General features: G+C 37.2%; 1 protein-coding gene across 1 annotated transcript in view; it reads left to right on the top strand.

The window, feature by feature from the left end:
- LOC137259058 (protein phosphatase 1 regulatory subunit 12A-like) overlaps positions 1-20279 on the top strand; it is a 36950-nt gene that overhangs the window by 11588 nt on the left and 5083 nt on the right. The window contains exons 9-12 of the mRNA XM_067796768.1: positions 15339-15583; positions 17441-17569; positions 18431-18529; positions 20002-20145. Coding sequence (XP_067652869.1) covers positions 15339-15583; positions 17441-17569; positions 18431-18529; positions 20002-20145 — 617 coding nt within the window. The remainder of the gene's footprint in view (positions 1-15338; positions 15584-17440; positions 17570-18430; positions 18530-20001; positions 20146-20279) is intronic.

Raw genomic sequence — 20279 nt, 5'->3', positions numbered from 1 at the left:
ATTTTTGAACTTTTGAGTGTTTCCTCATATATGCTGCCTACTTTGGGTCAAATGTGAGGTCTTGATACGTCTCTGCTTTTAAAAATGCAACTGATCATTGTCATGAATAGTGGCATGTGGTCCTGTGCATAGCGCTCAGGTTATAACTAATGTTAAGCAACATTAGGCATGGAGGGTCCTTGGATGTGTTAGGCTGCTTTACTCTGAAAGTTTTTAGGACTTCAGTTCTGCCCCACAAAGAAGCACAAGTGATACTGTGGGCTCTCACCTCACCACCCGTGTTTGTTAAAATTTGCCTCTGTTCACCCAAAAGAAAATGGGTACCCAGTGGGATAAGTCAAGAGACTATTAACCTTCTAGCTTGGGTTATCCTGTTTAATAATGATCAGATTGTGCACTTTGAGCAGGGTATCTAGCCTTGAACAGGCACATTATAAATATTTTTATTATTATTATTATAAATGTTGGCATAGTTTCCGATTTTGTGCTTAACAAGAGAAATGATGAAAAATAAGGAAATGTGTTCCTTCTCAGGGAACTTATTCTGTAACTATCCCCTGTGTGACATGAATGGAGTCAAAGAGATCTGTTGTTCTTTGTCAGTTATAATACTCAGCATGATAACCAATAAACCAATACTAATGTCAAGTCTGAAACTCTACAGTAATGTACTGTTAGTGCTGATGTCTGGATGGCCATTCTGCAAGCTGAGACCACCTATAAGATCTTATGGATAAAGCATCTTCTTGGACAGTAGGTCTGTCATCAGCCCTGTGTTTGTGTCATTGAAGTTGGAATTTCTTTCTCAACCTGGCCTTATGGCAAATACCATGTTACACTGCAGCATGGATTGGTAGCTTAGTGGGTGAGAGCATTTTCCCATCATGCCAAATATCTGAGTTTGATTCTCTACGTAGGTGCAATGTGTGGAGCCTGTTTCTGGTATCCCTGCTGCGATATTATTTGATTATATTGCTACCTCACCACCACTGCACATTTAAAGAAGGTTGGTTTTATTGTCTAAATATGCCAACTATGGCAGTGTTTAAATACTGCTGATTTTAGGCATGTCATAAGAATCATATTTCATACACTTAGCACTGCTATGTGGTTACTTGTTGTGCAGTCATAATGCTTTTAGCACTTCTATTGTATTGTACTTTTTCACCTTGAACATGTTGAAATGTTTAGAAGTGCATTTTATGTATACTATAAAACAGCTTTAACATGTTGATGCGTCTTTTAGGCATCTTATAGGATAAAATGAAGTGCAGCTAGCATATGCATTGAAGTTACACTACTTTATCAAAACACCACTTTATCATAACACTACTTTATCATTGAATACCCAAAGCTGGTGTGAGGAGGTTATTTGACTCTCGTGTCACTGAAATAATGAACAGACTTTCAGGGATTGGGAAAGAGAACAAAGAGACATTTTCAGGATTATTAGCCATTCCTGAATTTTGAATGGGCCACTGCCCTTCTATCAAACTTCCAAATTTTAATGGGCCATTTTTCATTCTAATGTGCAAATGAGAGTGTATGTTGATTAATATGTCACAAAAAATGTTTATTTATTGTTTATATTGTATTAAGTAAGATGGTACACCAGATGTAGATAGCGCAGAATACAGTGCAGTAATTCAGAAGCAAACATGATAAAGGATCATCCTATCGGGAACAATATGTGTCCTGTAGATCCAATCATTTCCTAGGAAATGGGTCACTTGGCCCATTATTTGAAAACAAATGCGGTATTCTAATTAATTGACTACTCTCTAGTGTAATAAAACTGAACTTCTCCACACATCATACAGGACAAATCTTCTTGAATAACAACTTCTTGAATTTATTTCTCACAATGTTTTGGGGCTTTTTAGCCGCGTCATGAGGTTGGACCGAACAGTAAGGTTTAACTGCTATCTCTCCATAAGATTTTATTCATAAGATTTATCTTGTATTACTACACCAACTTCAATTTGCCGTTGAAGAATTACTCCACACATTCTTTAGAAATCGCTTAGTGTGTGATCAGGCTGAGGGGAGGAGATAGTTCTTGGATGTAGGTTAACACCTGAGTCCCTCTGTACTGCCTCATGATAACAGCACTCATGGAAATTGGATGTGATTTCTCATTGCATATTTCTCTACTGACCAGTGTGTACCAATCAGTTGTTGGTTATAGTAGGTTAATTATAACCTGTGACTGTAGTTTCTAGTAAAAGCTTATTTGCCTGGGTTTCTTTTAACATTTTGAATTAATTTCAAATGTCTTCCAAATTCCTATGGTTCTGGGTTCAAGAGATGTCAGTTGATTTTGGGAACCTTGATCTTATTTTCAATGTGACACCACTTTGGTCTAATGTTAGCACAATATCTCATAAAACATTGCAAACAATGTTTTCAATTTTGTTGACAGCATAGATTGGGTGATAATGCAGATACCAGTCATTTCATGCATCTTGTGTGCGACCAGAGAGTAAAAAGTAGTGAACATGTTATAAATATTACAGTCTTCTTTATCTACAGGGAACATTTCCAGTAGTGCCACATTAGTGGCAGGCACTTGGGGTTTTTTTTGTAATTTTTAAATTTTTTTATTCAAAAGTTTGAATGGTTTGTCTGACCACTTGAATCATTGTAACTCTCTTGTTTATATTAAACAACTAAGATAAGGCATATTAATAATGAATGACAGCTTCAATTCGCATCCATGTATTTTCATGCTTAATTCTTGGCATAATGCTTTATACAAGTCGAAAATTGGATCAGTGCAGATATTTTATCATTTGTGTAAATGTTTAGCCACAGTCTAAGTAAACTTATCCTCAGTACTTTTCGTTACACTCCACCACTGAGTCTAACAAAACCTTATGGGAGGTCAAGTCAGGTTACCTTTGATATTGACCAATCAGAACACAGCTTACCAAATCGCGAAAGTGCACATTCGCACATCCCTTAGGAACTGTTTATCTCAAAAAGGTTCCTACCCGAACGATTCCGAATGCTATTTAGCATACGCTCGCTTCTGGATGATGCACACGGCATATGTACTGCCATGACAACGGTGAGTAAACAGTTGCTGAAAATAGTGTTTTTGACAATATTCAAGGATGTTAATTTGCGGAAATATTAGCTAATGGTAACCATGTCAACAGAATCCCCAAAGCGTATATACTGCATGTCAATTAACTGTGTTATATGCGGATTTTTGTTTGTGGAGAGATCTGTGTTGGTGACCTGAATATTTTGAAAGTACCTCCGATCCCTAAATAGTAGCCGTTGTCTGATTGGTTAAATCTATTTAACCGTCTCGCATTTGACTGGACCGTTATTGGTTGCTCAAAGGTTACCTGACGCGACCTTCTACTAGGTTTTGTTAGACTCAGTGGTGGAGTGTAACGAAATACACTGAGACAAAGTTTACTTAGACACAGTGTTTAGCCACAGACTGGTGTTGTCATTTCATTTTGTTTGAGAATGAGAACAGGGACAGATAAGCAGGTCAATTGAACTTGAAGTCACATTACGTAGGTAAAGTTTAATCACTTGTTCAGTTACTCTCATCTGTCAATGTTCGAACGAATATGACATGTTTTTGTAACATGCCAATAACTCCAAGGTGGCTTTCTACTGTCGTGACATGTCATTGTGAAAAACAAGTGTCTGGTGAACATCCTCAGTGACTAAAAAACATGACTGCTTCAGTTAATCATCAAAGTTATATTTTGTAGCTGTACTATAATTTCTGACATTTCCTAGTGGGACATTACATTGTGTCTTTTCCACAAGTTGCTGAACGTATTCCACTGAAAACTCACAAGTATCATCTGTAATGTTTTACATGATACTGTAGATAAGTTGTTATTCTTTTATGTGTTTTTGACAGTTCAACACTAAGGTCAAGGTTACTGTTGTGAATAGTACGTCCCTTTTCAGTAACTGTCTCATATTTTACTCATTCTAAAGATGAAGGTAAATATCATTGTAAATATCACGTCTTGTCACTTACAACAGACCTATGGACCAATAATAAATAAAATACTAGCATCTTCATGGTATCATGTAGACTTTGTAACATGTCTTGATATTGATAGAAATTTGCTAAATAGTGGTTGATGTTTTCCTTGATGTGGAGATTACCTTGCTTGTGTTCATGTATGTGAAGATAATAGTGAGGCCGTGGGGTAGCCCAGTGGTTAAGTTGTTCACTTGTTACGCCAAAGACCCAGGTTCAGTTCTCCACTTGGGTAAAATGTATGAAGCCCATTTCTCTTTCTCAACTTCACTATGGACCTTTTATGAAGACATTAACTGTGATTGTGTATTAACAATGAAAAAAAACCAGGTAAAGCAAGTTAGGTGTTTAATCAGCACTGAGCAGTGAAGTGGCAAACAGTCAACTAAGTAGATTTAAACAACAGCAACTTACAACCTTAGATTATTTTGAACTTCGGGCCCATTAGCATTGTGTCATCAATGGCTCAAACTTTGAAATTCACTGATAATTTGTGCCTCAGATACACAGGTTTTCTCAATCATGGTAAACAGTTTAACAGCACTATTAATTAATCTATGATTATATGATAATTCCTTATGCAGATGTTCTAGAACGGTCAGGTGAGCTACAGTGCTTCGTGGCTCTACTTTTGTTCCCCTTTTGAGAGATATCAGGGTGAGACAACAATAGCCAGGGCTTAAGGGTGGCCTAGTTGTCCAGGCTATGGCAGTTCACTGGCAGAATGCATGTAGTAGTCATTCCAGCTTCAGTTCCCAAGTTTACACTTGCAGGTTAAATTGCTGCTGTCTAACATTCCTTCAGTGTTTTCAAACACGATGAGAATATCATATTATCATGCACATGACCTGTGTTTAAAGTGGTCTGTGATGAGTGGAAATATCTGATTTCTGATAGCCTAGATGTTAGCTTGTGTAGGTGAGTCATTGTTCCCTTTTATTTATGAAATCTGTCAGGTATTTCAGTGTTCCAGAATTTCAAAGATGTAACCTCACTCTACATGAATATTTCATGTATACTAGCAAATTCGACAAAATCTCTGATGCAGTTAAGGTCATTGCCCTAGATATGGGTTTATCACAAACCTATTTAAGTAGTTCACATGATACTTGTAGGAAGATGTTTATCATGACATATGACTCACTGCTGTCAAGCAAATGGATTCCCATATGTAGACACTGAACATGCTGAAAGGCCTAACTTTTGTTTCTATCAGTGGTCTTAGTCTTGAGCAATACTACCAACAAAGTTTTGGTATTTTAATACACCACCATCAAGCAAGAAATGTCAGTGGAAGTGGTGTTACTTACATTATGCAATGCTGTAAGTAGATCATGTTGTTAGGTTATCTTGACCATAGGCACAGGAGCAATTGTAATGTCATGAAAATAGGGAAAGGGTTGTTTGTTATATGAGGCACAGACAGGCATTGATTATTCATTCCAGGATCTTCTTAATGTGGGTTTATTTTTATTTATACAAAACTCAAAAAGCTCCTTGTGTTTAAGGTTGGAGCACCTTTAGAATACAGCACCACCACTTCTCGGGAGGACATTAGGGTAATGCCAACACCTAACGCTAACCTCCTACTACTATATCAAAAGAGTATAATGATATGTTTTTAAAGTTAGTGGTACTGTATTCTAAAGGTATGTCATGATGTCGTTTGATTTGGTATTGTGTGGACTTCTTCAATCATTGACATTTTCAACATTTTAGTCGTAATAAGGACTTAACATGGTGACATGTGACTTTGTGACACTTACTGTGATCCCTGACTCTTGGTTTTACTTTTTGTGAAAATCAGGGCTAGATTTGGTCTTCTGTAACCCTTGCTTGTCAAAAGGGGCGATTAGTGGGATTGGGTGGTCAGACTTGCTAATTTGTTATCCCCCGTATAGCGTCAAGGAGGGATATAGTATTAGACTCCATATGTACATACATCCGATTTGGACTATCTTAAGAACCATTCCCTAGATTCATTTCATATTTGGTACTTAGGTTCATCATAGTAAAAGAGGGTCTCTGTCAGGTTTGGGGACCTTTACCTTCATTTCCAGTTTGTGAGGGGACTTTAAGCTTTTACCTTGTCAGCGAGATATCTCAAGAACCATTCCCAGAATTTTCTTCATATTCAGCACAAAGCTTATCCTCGGGAAGCTGTAGGGCTCAGTCGATTTTGGTGACCTTCATGTAATTTTCAAGGTCATAGCAACACTTTTAAGATTTCAGCATGTGAAGCTGCATGTTAAGCTTGTCAGAAAGATACCTCACGAAGCATTCTCTGAATTTTCTTCACATCAAACTTCATCTAGGGAAGGTACAGGGCCCAGTAGATTTTGGTGACCTTCACTTAATGTTCAAGGTCACGGAGACACTTTGTTGATTTCAGCATGTTAAGCTTGTCAACACGATATCTCAAGAAATGGTCACAGAATTTTCTCATTTATCACCAAGCTTCATCTTGGGAAGGCACTTTTAACTTCATCTTGAACTACTACCTTCATTTTCATTACTTTTTAAGTTTAATTTGATCATTTGCGGAGGAGGATTATGTCTTAGTGACAGTGCTTGTTCAACATATGTCATTGGTTCCCAGTTACGTTGATCGGTGCTCATGCTGTTGATCACTGGATTGTCTGGTCCTGTCTACATTATTTACAGCCTGCTGCCTTATAGCTGGAATATTGTTGAGTGTGACGTAAAACTACATTCACTTACTTTTTGTGAGGTCAAGGTCACCAGGGATTTTCTCACACATTTAACTGATTCGCCATGATTTTACTAAAATACTGATCTAAATGGCATTAAGTCCAGCTAATGTGTATCATATGCCCATTCTGAGACTGTTACCAATGTCATGATATTTAGATATGTGAAACTTAGATGCTGCTTCACTGACAATATTTGGTTGATAAAATATGAAATTGAATTACTGTCTGATTCCAGGCAGTGTTTGAAAATAGACATGAAATTCAAGAATCCCCTGTCATGAACCTTGAGTCAGTAGGGCAGTCCGGTGGTCGAAGTTCTTCATGCTTAGAGCCTGGATTAGATTCCCCTCAGGGGTACAGTGCCCATTTCGGATGGTTCTCATCCTGATCTTGCTGGAATAGTGCAATAAAAAGTGTAAGCCTGTCTCTGTCATTTGCTGTCATAAACCTATGCTATTACTGTTCCAAAAATATATACTCATGTAAACAAATAAGGAAACTCATGAAAGTAGAAATGTTTCTCTATTCCTTTCCTGGTTTCTCCACAAGGTATACACTACACTGTGGGTGGAATTCTGGAAGTAAACAAAGGAACACTTGTATTTTCATGTCTTCCCTTATTTGTTTCTATTTCAGTTTGTGTCCTGTAATTCATTTGCTAAAGCAACAACCTCAAAGACTGTCCTTAATTTTGAAGACAGCTAAGGTTTGTATCCAGTGGTCAGACAGAGACACAATTCACAGCAGACTTTAATTTCTTGGCCTTAGCAGAAACTTATGATTGTGAGTTTAAATCCAGGTTTATTAGCACTATGCCCATGTCCGGAGTTTCATGGTCAAGTCGGAGTACTGCATTTCTTTGGACTTAAATCACACGTCTGGCACAATGGGGCTGGGATAGATCTGGAATACTGGAATCAAAGCAACATTAGCCAGACTCATGGCCTTGACGTGTCATGTCAAAGACTCAGGTGTGATTCCCCACATGGGAATGACGTCTGGAGCCTTTACGTGTATTTAATCTGTATTTCTCATAGTGTTGCTTTTTATTTAACATCAATAGTAGAGAAGACTAAGGATACCGTAGCTAACTATTTGGCCCACCGTCAGTTTTATGTGCATCAGTAGCCAAGATGAAAACTATAATTTATCATTTGTAATCTCTGCCTGGTGAAAGATAAAGGACTCATTGGAAAGCATTGACATTCTTTAAATAAATCTCTCGATAGTCAAGTAAGAGTTACTGCATTTTGAGTGTTCCTCTTTTAAACGTAGTAGTGCATATGCAAAATATCGAAAAGATAATTCTCAAAAGAAACTACCTTTGCTGGTGCATACATGTAATTCAGAGAAAAGTTCACATATCAAACTTAAGCTTGTTAAAATCTTCTCCAGAAAAGGTCTGGGGTAAAATTGAATCACTCTGCATCCTGTGTTTGTCATGACTTAATTTTAGCCCTAATATTTGGGATTCTGTTTTAAGGAGTCCACAAATTCAAAAACCTACAACAGTAAACCTGAAACCCAAGATAGTATCCAACCTGATCTGTTTTTCTGTGCCAACTGTGCCCTGCTTTTCTAGACTGAATAACATTCTTAATTTGTAGGCCAGTGACAATGATGAGAACTGGTGCTAGATCGCAGCCATCAGTAAGCTCCCTCATCACTTGTAGCGGGATATCTCATGTCAGGCATCAATGCTAGTTATTGATTGTATTGCTTGTTCCAGGCTTAGGACACTGACTTGCTTTAAATTTTATGTTGCACACGGCCTTGACATTGCTGTAATATTGCTTACTGCTATGATGTAACTGTAGTATTGATTACTTCTGTGATATAACATTGATATTTCTTACTACTGATGTAGTGTAATATTGCTGACAACCATGGCAATTGTGACTAGTGTTCTTTGTAGGTTTTATCAAATATTGGTTGATAAACTCACATTTCATGAGAATCTTTTGATTCTTAACAACTTAAATAAAACCATGTAATGACTGATATAAAACTTTACATAATGTCCAGTAGTAGTCATTTCTACTTATTCACTTACATTCAGAATGATCTGAGAAATCCTTGCTCGCAATTACTAACTGTGCTTGCTAACATTGCTGCCATTTTCTGTTCATTCTGTTTCAACTCTGATTGTCAAACCAACATCATTTGGTAGAAGCCTGGTCTTTCAGCATCCTGTATGACTTCTTGACAGTTTCTAGGTCATGTTATAACTTCGTTGTGACAATGACAGATGAACTGAGCAGCACAAACTTGACATAAATATTACAGGTTGAAAAGTGGGATTGTCAAGGTCACAGTTATCAGTCCAAAGTTTCCAGCCTTGTACTATGCAGTTGATACTAGTAGTCTTTTGTTTGTGACTTTGGTGAATCAGCAATAATTAGTTACATTTGTTTTTGATTTGGTTCCAAAGTTGGGTTGATTGTGTGCCTTGAAATGCAACATAAAATATTCTGTTAAATGTTGATCCTGCATTCATATAATGTATTTAGGGACAGGCTTGGATGTAGGTTCTTGTTGGATTTTATACAGTGTTTGTGTTCACACAGAAACCTGCATTTTTCACTCTAAAACCAAGCAAACAGTATTTGGCATGCATGTTCTGCATGCATAGATTCTGATCTACTTAATTTTAAAAACTACCTTTAAACAGCAACATAGAAAAATGATAAATTTTGAAATGATTGCAATGAAGGTTTCACAAGCAAAACATTTGGTACTATATATTTATAATTTTATTTCTGAATGCACTCGTACAAAACCTACCATGAACGCTGATTTTATAGTTAGTGTATTCGTTGCAGCCCTAATATTAATCTTTAATCTTTGTTACAAATATGATGTGTATCATGAATACTGGGTTATGAACATGAATAATTATTCACAAATACAATATTGTAGTTACGTGATGCAAATAAGGAAACGCCTATGTTGACAGTGTTGATTTGTCATAGCAATTATCGTTTATCTCATAACACTGAAATTTGGTTGTATTAGTTATTGTCAACAGTACCATGTGCAGCTTTGGCAAACTAATATGACTAGTGCAAGGCTATCCATGTTTATTCTTGCATATCTCACTTTGGAAACTGATTTAAGGGTTCAAGTGTAACACGCTTCCTTGAAAAATGTCTAATATTCATTCATATTCAGCTCTTTTAACCATGAATAATTTGAATTCATGAAGGACAGTGGTTTGACTTACCAAATATCCTAGTGAATCTATGACATAACAGCATTATTTGATTCATACATGTTTCTCACAGTACACACATAATCTTGACTGATACGTACAGTATTTGGATGAACCTGTTACAGGGATGCACCTTAAATGAAAAACTACTTTTATCCTCCAAACCTGTAAAGATCCAGGTCATAATTGGTCTTTAACAACAATGATCTCATAGGTTAGAAGCGACTAACATGATTGTAAGGTCAGACTCTCTGACTTGGTTGATGCAGGTCATTCCAACTATGTAGCTCGATGCTCATGGTATAAATCACACTGCTGGAATATTGCTGATTGCATCTTTAAGCATGTAAACAACAAACAAACTTATTAAAGCTTAGATGCAACAAAAAATTGACAAAATTTAATAAAATATACATTGCCAATTATTTGAAAAAACAACAACAGGGAAACAAGTTTATTACAATCTCAAATCAAAAGTGCAATAGTTAGTTCTACCCTCAAAACAAAGCACAAGGGATACCAAACACAGGCATGCAAAGACTTTCATTGGCTTGTTCATCTGATGATACCTTGGGGCTCTTTGTGTGTGTACTGTATAGGCATTCTGGTTCAAGCCATGGGGGTGGGGTAGAGTGTCAGTGAATCGTTGTAACTCCAGTCTTGCATAATTTTTTCTCATCACATGATATTTCAACTTTATAAGTTTAATTTGCATTTTTGATAATTTGTTACTGTATGTAGACACCAAAAGATATAAGATTCTTCCAAGTTTTGTTTTGCGTTTATTCTAAGTTTTAAGTTTAAGCCAATACTGGTAGTCAATGTCAATGGAACTTCCGCAGAATCCAGAGCAGGCTTGTGCCATGTAGTATCTTTCCATATTATGTTAAAAAAAGTCTTTAAAAATCAGTTTCATTTTTATAGTATTGATGGGAATGGTAACTTTTTATCCTAGTACAGTTGTGCCCGGTTTATCTAAACACTTGTGTTTTTATTGAAATTGTCCAGATACACAAATTTTTGGATATCTGAACCAGGGGCCATGTGTGCAAAGAAACGAACATAGTAGGCATCAGACATAATCTTTGTTGATTACACGTAAACAAATATCAGTGCATACATACAATGTTTCATACCTGTTCATGCAGTTATATATGCTCGCTTGAAGAAATCAGTCAGCTTTTTGCACTGGCTGTGTAGAAAAGGACTTTCACCGGTCAGTTCGTCACTGTCGACATTCACAAGATCATCGGCAGTAACAGTCACAGTTGCAACTTGTGCACAGGATTGTAGTGCATTGCGAAGTTCCAACAAGGGCATCTCTTCTTGTTGATCCTTATTTGATTGGATAATATCCGCATGATGAAAGCAGTTAGCAATTGTCTTTTCGCTCACAGCTGTCCAGGCTTGCTTGATCATCAGAATTAATTAATTATAGTGACCCACATGCCTCAAAATTAACTCAGTGTCACCTTGCTACCCAGAGGTAGTTAATCTTCTCACACTTCAAAGACTGACGACTTCTTTCATTTACGACACGTGAGGCCTTCGGTAATTGCGTGTGTAAACATACAGGTGCTCAAACATCTAAATATACAAGACAAAAATGTACACAATTTAGTGTTTTGTATGTGAAAATGATCGTATGGTTATGGAAACCGGATTTCCAGGTAGGTGAGTAATTTTACAATGTTGTGAATTCATTTTAAGGGATTTTCGTTCGGAAGGCGAGTATTCTGGATATCTGAGGTGCGGATAAACGGGGCACGACTGTATTGCGAAACCCTCAAGAGAATGTTATAATTGCGCTGAAGGTTTTGGATATTAGATGAAATAAGTTGTCTTTGCATCCATTTCCAGGAGGTGGGGTAGCCTAGTGGTGAAAGGGCTCACTCGTCACGCCGAAGTCCCAGGATCTGTTACAGTGTGTGAAACCCATTTCTGGTGTACCCTGCTGTGGCGTTTCTGGAATATTGCTTAAACTTAAAAGCACCGCTAAACCAAACTCACTCACTCTCCATTTCTAAAATAAAGGACATTGTTTCTTGTCATAGCCATCCTGTAGACTATGATTAACCTGTTTTTGGTTAGTCATTTTGACATCAAAATGACTAGGTTCATTTCTGACCAAATTTCTGAATACAATTTAAAGTTAAAAGAAAACTGTTCAATAGATATTTCAAAATGCCAGCATACGTGGCCTGAGGACAAAACCTGTAACCTCTGATTTATGCTATATTCTGGATGAACGTCATCAGGGATTAATTATAAACTGGTGCTACCACTGCACTGCATTGAAATTTCAAAATGGATCCTTCATTAACAGTTGTAAAAAACAACTGATTATCCATAAATAATGGATTTGGAGTGACAGCTGACAAATCTCAAATCCTTTCCTCAGTATCTATGGCAACCTTGATATGAGAAACACTATGTTATGCAATAAGATGTAAGTACATATGTCATGTCCACCAGGAATATGAACAGTTCTTGAAGCCCTCTCTGTTTTTATGCTTTGAAAGTTGTCATATGCAGCTACATTCAAAAGACCTTAGTTATTGTGAATAAGTTAATGAGTCACAGATTTCATAATTGATTCATTTGTCAGAAACAGTACCCAACAGTATTGATGAAATCCATTTATGTAACAGGACTAGGGATTACATAAAATGTGTGACACCACAAAAACATGCATTAGGCTATAGGGATTATTTAACCATGTCACATCAACCAGATATCAGCATGACACTGACAATGTGAACAGTGTGCATGTAGAAATAACCACTACCAGTTCGTGCCCATATTTTAGGGAATGGAATTCCCTTTTGAACCAAACGATCACCATGTTCAGGTCAGAGCTTCTGTTATATTTCCAGTCACAGTGTATATACATGCAGCTGTATGTGTACTGGGAGTGATGATGATGATGATGATGATGATGATGATGATGATGATGATGATGATGATGATGATGATGATGATGATGGGGGAGGTGATTTTCTCTAATGATGAAGATGATGATGATGCAGTTGATCGTGCTACCTCATATATTACAACAGTGGGTTCACTAGTTCTTATATCTCCTAACATCTCAAGGAGCTTCGAGTAGGCTACTGTTATAACTGGGTTAGGTCACAGTGACCTTATACACAAAGAGATGAAGGAGAACAGGAGATATATGTGAAGTAAGTATTGGATGGCACTGGTTTATAAAATGTTTGATGTTCAAAGACAAACTGTAGTGAGAATGTTGTATAGTGACTGATTATGTAAGCAGGTCAAGGTGACCTATTTACATATTTCAACACAAAATATCTGATATTCATCAAAACTTCCTAGTTTCTGGTATTGTTAGTCATATTTGCTTTAAAGTCCATGTTACTGTTAAAGAACTGTTTGTGAGTCTGAGTGTTTTTAACAGTTTTGTGAATCCTGTGGTTTTTTCTAGTGATAGAGTGAGCGAGTTCAGTTTTATACCACTTTTAGCAATATTCCAACAGTAGCACAGCGCTTGACTCCTGAGATCGGTTGCACATACAATACTCATGTGGTTGATTGAACTTGGGTCTTGATGAGTGAGCACTTTAGCCGCTAAGCTACTCCACCATCCCTCCATTAATTAGCATATATAATCATGATCATGATAATGCATTGAGATCAGTATGAAAGCGAATTAATAATTATATGTATGTAAACTTTTAATGCATTTCTTTATGAAATTACCTTCTTGTTCTGACACAAGTTTCCTACCACCTTGATGACTACTCATATATTTAAAGGGTAAACCTTAATATATATAGATACCATATTTCCTCTCATAAGAGTTGGGTCTGTATGAGGGAAGAAAATCTGAAATATTTTAATCAGCCGACATGATTGAAGTTAGTAAACAACAGGCATTAAGCCACTGTATACACTTGAGGCCAAAACAAAAATGTTGTGGGGGAGTAATCGAAACCACATTTGTTAGTAGTTTGGTTTCTGAGTTTCTTGGGGTTGTTTTGGTTTTGGTTTTGTTTGTAGTTTTTTGTTAGACCTGGCTCTATAACTGCTTACTGAATAAAAAAATCATTTTTTGTATTGATGTGATAATTGATCTTTGAATTTCAACCAATTCACAACACTAGCCATGCTGAACTGGTACTTGCTGATGCAAAACACTGCTGTGACAAATTGTCGACTCTCCCTCTTACGAAGACTTCTCATTAGTGCATAAAGGATGGCATCATTACTCTGTTGCTAGCTATACCACAGCCACTCAAGACAGTCTGCCTCCTTCATATCATCACAGAGACAGGTTTTAGTAGATGTTGCTCCATTTCTTTAGCTTTTATTAAAATCATTGCCATGTTCATAAACATCTGATGGTGTTCTGTTGCCAAGGGTAGACACAGCAACTTCTCTGCTAGTTTCTTGAGTTGTGCAAATCTGATATAACTGATTTGTCTGCAAATCTGGTTATGTTTTATAAACTTTAGTCCAAATGAACTGTGGTCTAATAGGATTAGAAGCATGTCTGCTTCTGGCTGCAAGAGCAGACGTGCTATTCAACCATGAATGGTAAGGTTTATATTCAGTTTAGTTTTGTTGTTAGTTGTGCATCTTTTTTATGTGTGAACATTGATGAAGGGTTCTTGAATTGTATATTTTACAGTTGTGTGTTGATGCAAATGCCTGCTAGTTTCATTCTGCAATCCTACTTCATATTGTCATGCAGTGAATGAGTCACTATCGAATGGGTTTTTATTTTTAAGCTTTTAAGGTTATTCAGATATTTAGATTAACCTGTGATAGAATTCATCTGCAACATTCTCACAGCAACCTTACGAAGAAAGTTAGAACTACATGCTTGATGGTTGAATGACAATTTGTTACTGCGTCCATTACATTGATCCTATTTCTAGCAAAGTGTTCAATTCGAGGGAAATATTTTCCAGTTACACTATTTTGTAAGGTGAATACTTGTTATGTATAAATATATATAAAAGTGAAGACCAGGGTTCAAAGCCTGTAGCTGTTTGCAAGCATTTTGTTGCATTGTATTGTACTTTTAAGAGTTTCACATGTTGAATGAATTGTTATTTATTCGAGGAAGGATGTTCTTAATTGTTTACTGTAATATAGGATGGTGTATGGGCGTTGGGGGAGTCACGTTTCAATTTCTGTTAATATGTTAACCAAAGCTCAACACTAGGTTTTGACATGCACCTACTGCTTGAACAGCAAATTGCCAAACTGGCAGATGTGGGTCGTCCAGTTGTAATAGAGACAGTTACCTGATGTTTTAACATTTCACGACCAGTCAAAGCAGGCTGGTGTGAAGTTGGAAATCAGGATAAACAGGTGGAAATAAGCTGTGATTAGATCATAGATGATGATGTTGCTCTTGCAGGCGGCCCAGAACCTGTTCCCACTAACAATTCTCAACACGACAATGGCAGCTCTATCCGGTCACAAAGAGGCGAGGAAATAGACTATATGAATATACATCCTCGTAAACGGAAATTACGGCCAAAGCCAGACACCCAACAACCAGGTGAAGCTCAACTGTCTGCGCCCATCCCTATCCCACCGCCAGCAACATCCTATGAGAAACCACCAAACCCATTTGAGCTCTACTTGAACATCAGGAAACAGGTAAGGTCACCACTGCAGTGTTTGTAAAGTGATGTGATATGAATTGGTGTGGTGTGGTGTGGTGTGGTGTGGTGTGGTGTGGTGTGTGGTGTGTGGTGTGTGGTGTGGTGTGTTGCGTGTTGCTGCTTGTCATGCAGGAGACGTTTCCAGTACACTTGTACCCAGACACTTTAGTGGACAGGGGTTGAATTTTTTTCAAAACTCCGCTGGACACATGTCCAGTAAACTCTCCAAATCCACTTGCACAAATATTAATTTCACTTCATCACAATTAGCTTTTTGGTTTCTATTGCAAATAATCTTTATCAGTCATAAACAACAGAACAGCAAATGAATTCTGAATGTTTTGTAATCAATAAAACACCAATCAATGATCACCTGATGAATGTATGAAGTTTAAGAGTATCAATCAAATGTTAATATGTAACTGTAAAGAGATGGTGACCTCATTTTTTGACAGTAAGTTTAAAAATTGCAAATGGCGATTGAAGAAATACAATGCAAATCATTCTGAGAGTACACAAGGAAATAAAATGTTAGTTGTTAGCAGTTGCATATTTTTTTCATCATCAAATTACATATATCAAAACATTTCAGTAGTCTGGCACTACTGTACCACAGTAAAGTTTAGAGTGGATATTTACTTGAATGACAGGCAATGGTATTTTTCAACCCCCGGTGGATTTCAAGTATTTGTTTCTACTTCAAAAGTGGAGAGAATTTAGACTCTATTCTAAATGGATGTGCTAAATGTTTTTATGTAAGATACTTTCTAGAATTTAGTGCAGATCTTACCAATTTCAGGAATTATCATTTGGAATTTTCCTTTGGAAACAAATCAGTACTCCATTGTAACGAGGGTCCACATAGCCCCTGGTCATATCTCAGTGAACGGTTGAGGGAATATATGTGTTAACAACTAGTTCACAATATATTGTGAAGTACTCATGATTCTATACTTGATGTATCAGGTTTTCTATTAAAGTATTGTTATGTCACACCAGAAGGCCCAGGTTTGATTGCCCACATAGGTAATATATGTGATGATCATTTATGGTGTCCCCGGACGTGATGTTGCTGGAATATTTCTAAAACGATGTAAAGTTGAACTCATTCACTTCAATGTTTAACATCGTAGCATTTATGAGGACTTTGTGATTCTCAGGCCGAGTTTTTAACACAAAAGAAGATCAAGTGATCATAAACCTGATTTCAATTTGTTTAAATTGTGGGAGCCCTTGGATTTAAATGCAGTGGTAACAATCTTACACAGGATCTATAAGCTAGTTCTACACTACTGAATGTGTAGAATGTTTCTACCAGATGTATCACTATTATTCTGAACCATCCTCCATAATCTCCAAGGTATACAATCCAGTTAATCTCTATAGTACCATGGATGCATCTATGGCACTGCCCAATAATGCTATTACCTCCCGTTGCTAACTCGGCATTCTCACAGTAGCCAGTCAGCTAATTTGTTTCAACAAAAATTGCAACCACAACCATGACGGTTTGTTCTTTGTGCAGTTCAGATTTAGGACTACATTCATACAAACAAATTGACAGTTCTGACTATATGCAAGAACCCCTTCTACATTAGTGTACCTCTGCAACAAATGTGTTTCTAAGTTTAATCGGTTAGATTAAAAAAAGAAGAGAAAGTGAGTTATGACAGGAGCCATGTGATTGATACGCTCACGTTACCAGCGTAGATACCTGATCGGATACAAAGCCAGCAAAGGGAAGTAATACAATTTGCAGTAGATGCATTCAGGGTATAATGAAAATTTACCAGAAGGTATACCCTGGAGATTATCGAAGATGTGATTGAACTAATCATCCACCTTCCTTCAGATTGCCAGCAAGCAGCAGTCACTAAGTGCAGTGCATCCAAAGGCTCCAAGTGGCTTCAAGGACTACCTCATGGTTAACTGTACCTATGTCCTGCAAGGCAATGCTACCAGTACTCTCTCTGTGCCAATGGTAAGTCATAATGAGTTTTGGTCAAACCCAAGTCACTCACTCCTTCCTTTAATAAATTACATAATATGTATTTCAGATCAGTGTAGATTTGAGGTACCTCTTACTTATTAGTTTATTTGGGTTTGTCAATGTGTAATGACTTACCTATCATCTCAGCCACCATATGAGATGGACAAGGTAAACCAGTGTGAAATTGTATATTGAATAAGATGTCCATGTCGCAAACCACAGAACTTGACCATCTGTTCAAAATTTTAGTTATCTTTACTACAAGTAAAAGGCACTATGAACATTTTCTGAAATGCAACCTCACAGAGTTGCTTAAAGACCAAAAATGAATATATTTTAGATTTCCAGGAACCTCAATGCAACCAAATCATAATTGTTATTATGTGTCACACTTTATCACAGTAAAATACAATGAAACATGTTGTTAAGTGACAATACTCGTGAAGATCGGGGGTTAGAGTTAGTCTTCAGGAACCTATGCTTGTTATAAGTGGGAGCTAACAGGATCAGGTGTTCAGGCTTGGTTTGGTAAACACATGTCATCATATTACAAATATCTCAATGGATTTTCATTATGTTGATCATTGGATTGTGTAGTCCAGACTATCATTTATTGCCATATATCTTGAATATTGCTGAGTGCTTCTTTAGACAACAAACAAACTTTAAGCAATGTAGTAGTGACATTGTTTACAAAGCAGGTAAGTGGTATGTTTGAGTTATCTGTTCCACACGAGAACAGTTATGTTTACTTGAGGCTGACTTAGTCCTTCTTTGTTGTTGCCTCCCCTTGTTCGGCAATAATAGTTTTATGTGCCACCAGTTGATTGTGTTCTTGTGTTTGTGTTGCAGTTGTCTCCCCCCCAGTCGGTAGAGGGGCCCATGCGGGAACTGTTCCAGGAGCAGGAAAAGGCTCGGTACAACCTCCGACTGCAGCACCTCATAGAGAGGGTCAGTAACCTGCTAGAGGCAGCCTAAACATTGGCTGGCCAATCTTACTATCAATGTTGAGAGTGTGGTTTTGCATCAGTCATATACCTAAACTCTATTCACCCAATTATATTAACGTAATAAACATAGTGCCATACCAAAAATGATAAGTCCACTGCCTGGAGTCCACATGAATACCTGTAAACACAGGTACAGCAACGTGCAGTGAACTTGGAAATAGAACTGTGTCCCAGTCCACCCAACGTTTAATGGGTACCTCATTAGGATGAGAAAGCCACAATAGCTTGGTAAGCCTAGTGGCTGCAAGAGTTGTATACTCCCTAGGGAGTTGAAATTGATAATACGATGTGGTATTGAAATGGACATGAAGTGATCAAGGGAAAAAATACCAGTGCCTTGAGCATGCACTAGTGCATGGATATGTGCACTGTATAAATATCCTTTGTCCTATCTTATAAATGTTGAGTGGGTAATTCATTTTCCATTACCCACTGCTTTCAAATATGTGGGCGTAAGAGGCGACTAACGGGATTGGGTGGTCAGACTCGCTGACTTGGTTGACACATGTCATCCGTTGCGCAGATCGATGCTCATGTTGTTGATCACTGGATTGTCTGGTCCAGACTTGATTATTTACAGACTGCCGCCATATAGCTGGAATATTGCTGGGTGCGGCGTAAAACTAAACTCACTCACTCACACTCAAATATGTGGGAAATATCAGTGATTTTACTCAGCTATGTATATGTCATAGAGTAAGTTTACTAAGCAGGTATGTACTGCCGTATATGTCATACCTAATCAAAACCAACTTAAATAGAATGGAAATGATTTCATTAAAAAAAAGAAAATCACTCACCCTGTTTATACTGACAATACAACACTGGTCCTCTGCTAGTAGTACAACTTGATAGGAATTGATGGCTTTATCATTGTGCTACCTTTTACAAATTTATTCTGTACGCATATGTTTGAAATGTTTTGCATATCTAACATTTCAAATGCGAAATTGGTACAAAACAGTTATTTTCAGTGCATTATTGGAAATTTTCTTTTAGTATTTTACCCGGATCCACAGCTTATCTTGGCCTCAATGGTTATGCGTCCAAGTCGGGTTCTAATTTTCAAGTCTGATTTACCCGACTTGCACTATTAAACAGACATCATTCAGGAATGGTCTATACATAAGAAGACACATAGTGTTACAAGGGGAAAATATCTTGATTGTTTTTAACATATTGTATGAAATAATTAAGGTTAAGACTAGTTACATCAACAATACTGAGGCTTGCATAAAGTGAAAATATACTTCATAATTATCATAGTCCAGTTATTGAAATATCAAAATAAATTTGGGTTAGTGGTAGTGTCAATGCAATGTCAGTATTCACTGTACTCAGATTTTTGCTGATGTAGGACCTAACTGAAATTAGAATATTGTCATTGAATGATTGGTGTCTTGTTTATTCCAGGAAAAGCTGATGCTCTCTATAGAACAGGAAATTCTGAGGGAGCACGGGAGAGCAGCCAGGGCATTAGCCAATCAGAGTCTGCCTCTCTCTGTGTGTACCATTCTCAAGGATGAAGAAATCTACAACATGCAGGAGTTGGAACAGGTTGGTATGATGGTATAATCTACTTATAGCCAACACTGGGCATTCTGGGGTGGTGGGGTAGCCTTGTGGTTAAATTGTGGTTCGCTTATCATCCCAAAGACCAAGGTTTGATTCCCCATATGGGTACAATGTGA

The sequence above is a fragment of the Haliotis asinina genome, chromosome 12 (genome assembly GCF_037392515.1).
Source record: "Haliotis asinina isolate JCU_RB_2024 chromosome 12, JCU_Hal_asi_v2, whole genome shotgun sequence".
Lineage (NCBI taxonomy): Eukaryota > Metazoa > Mollusca > Gastropoda > Lepetellida > Haliotidae > Haliotis > Haliotis asinina.
The sequence above is the reverse complement of the archived record's forward strand: the minus strand, read 5'-3'. Positions and strand labels throughout refer to the sequence as shown.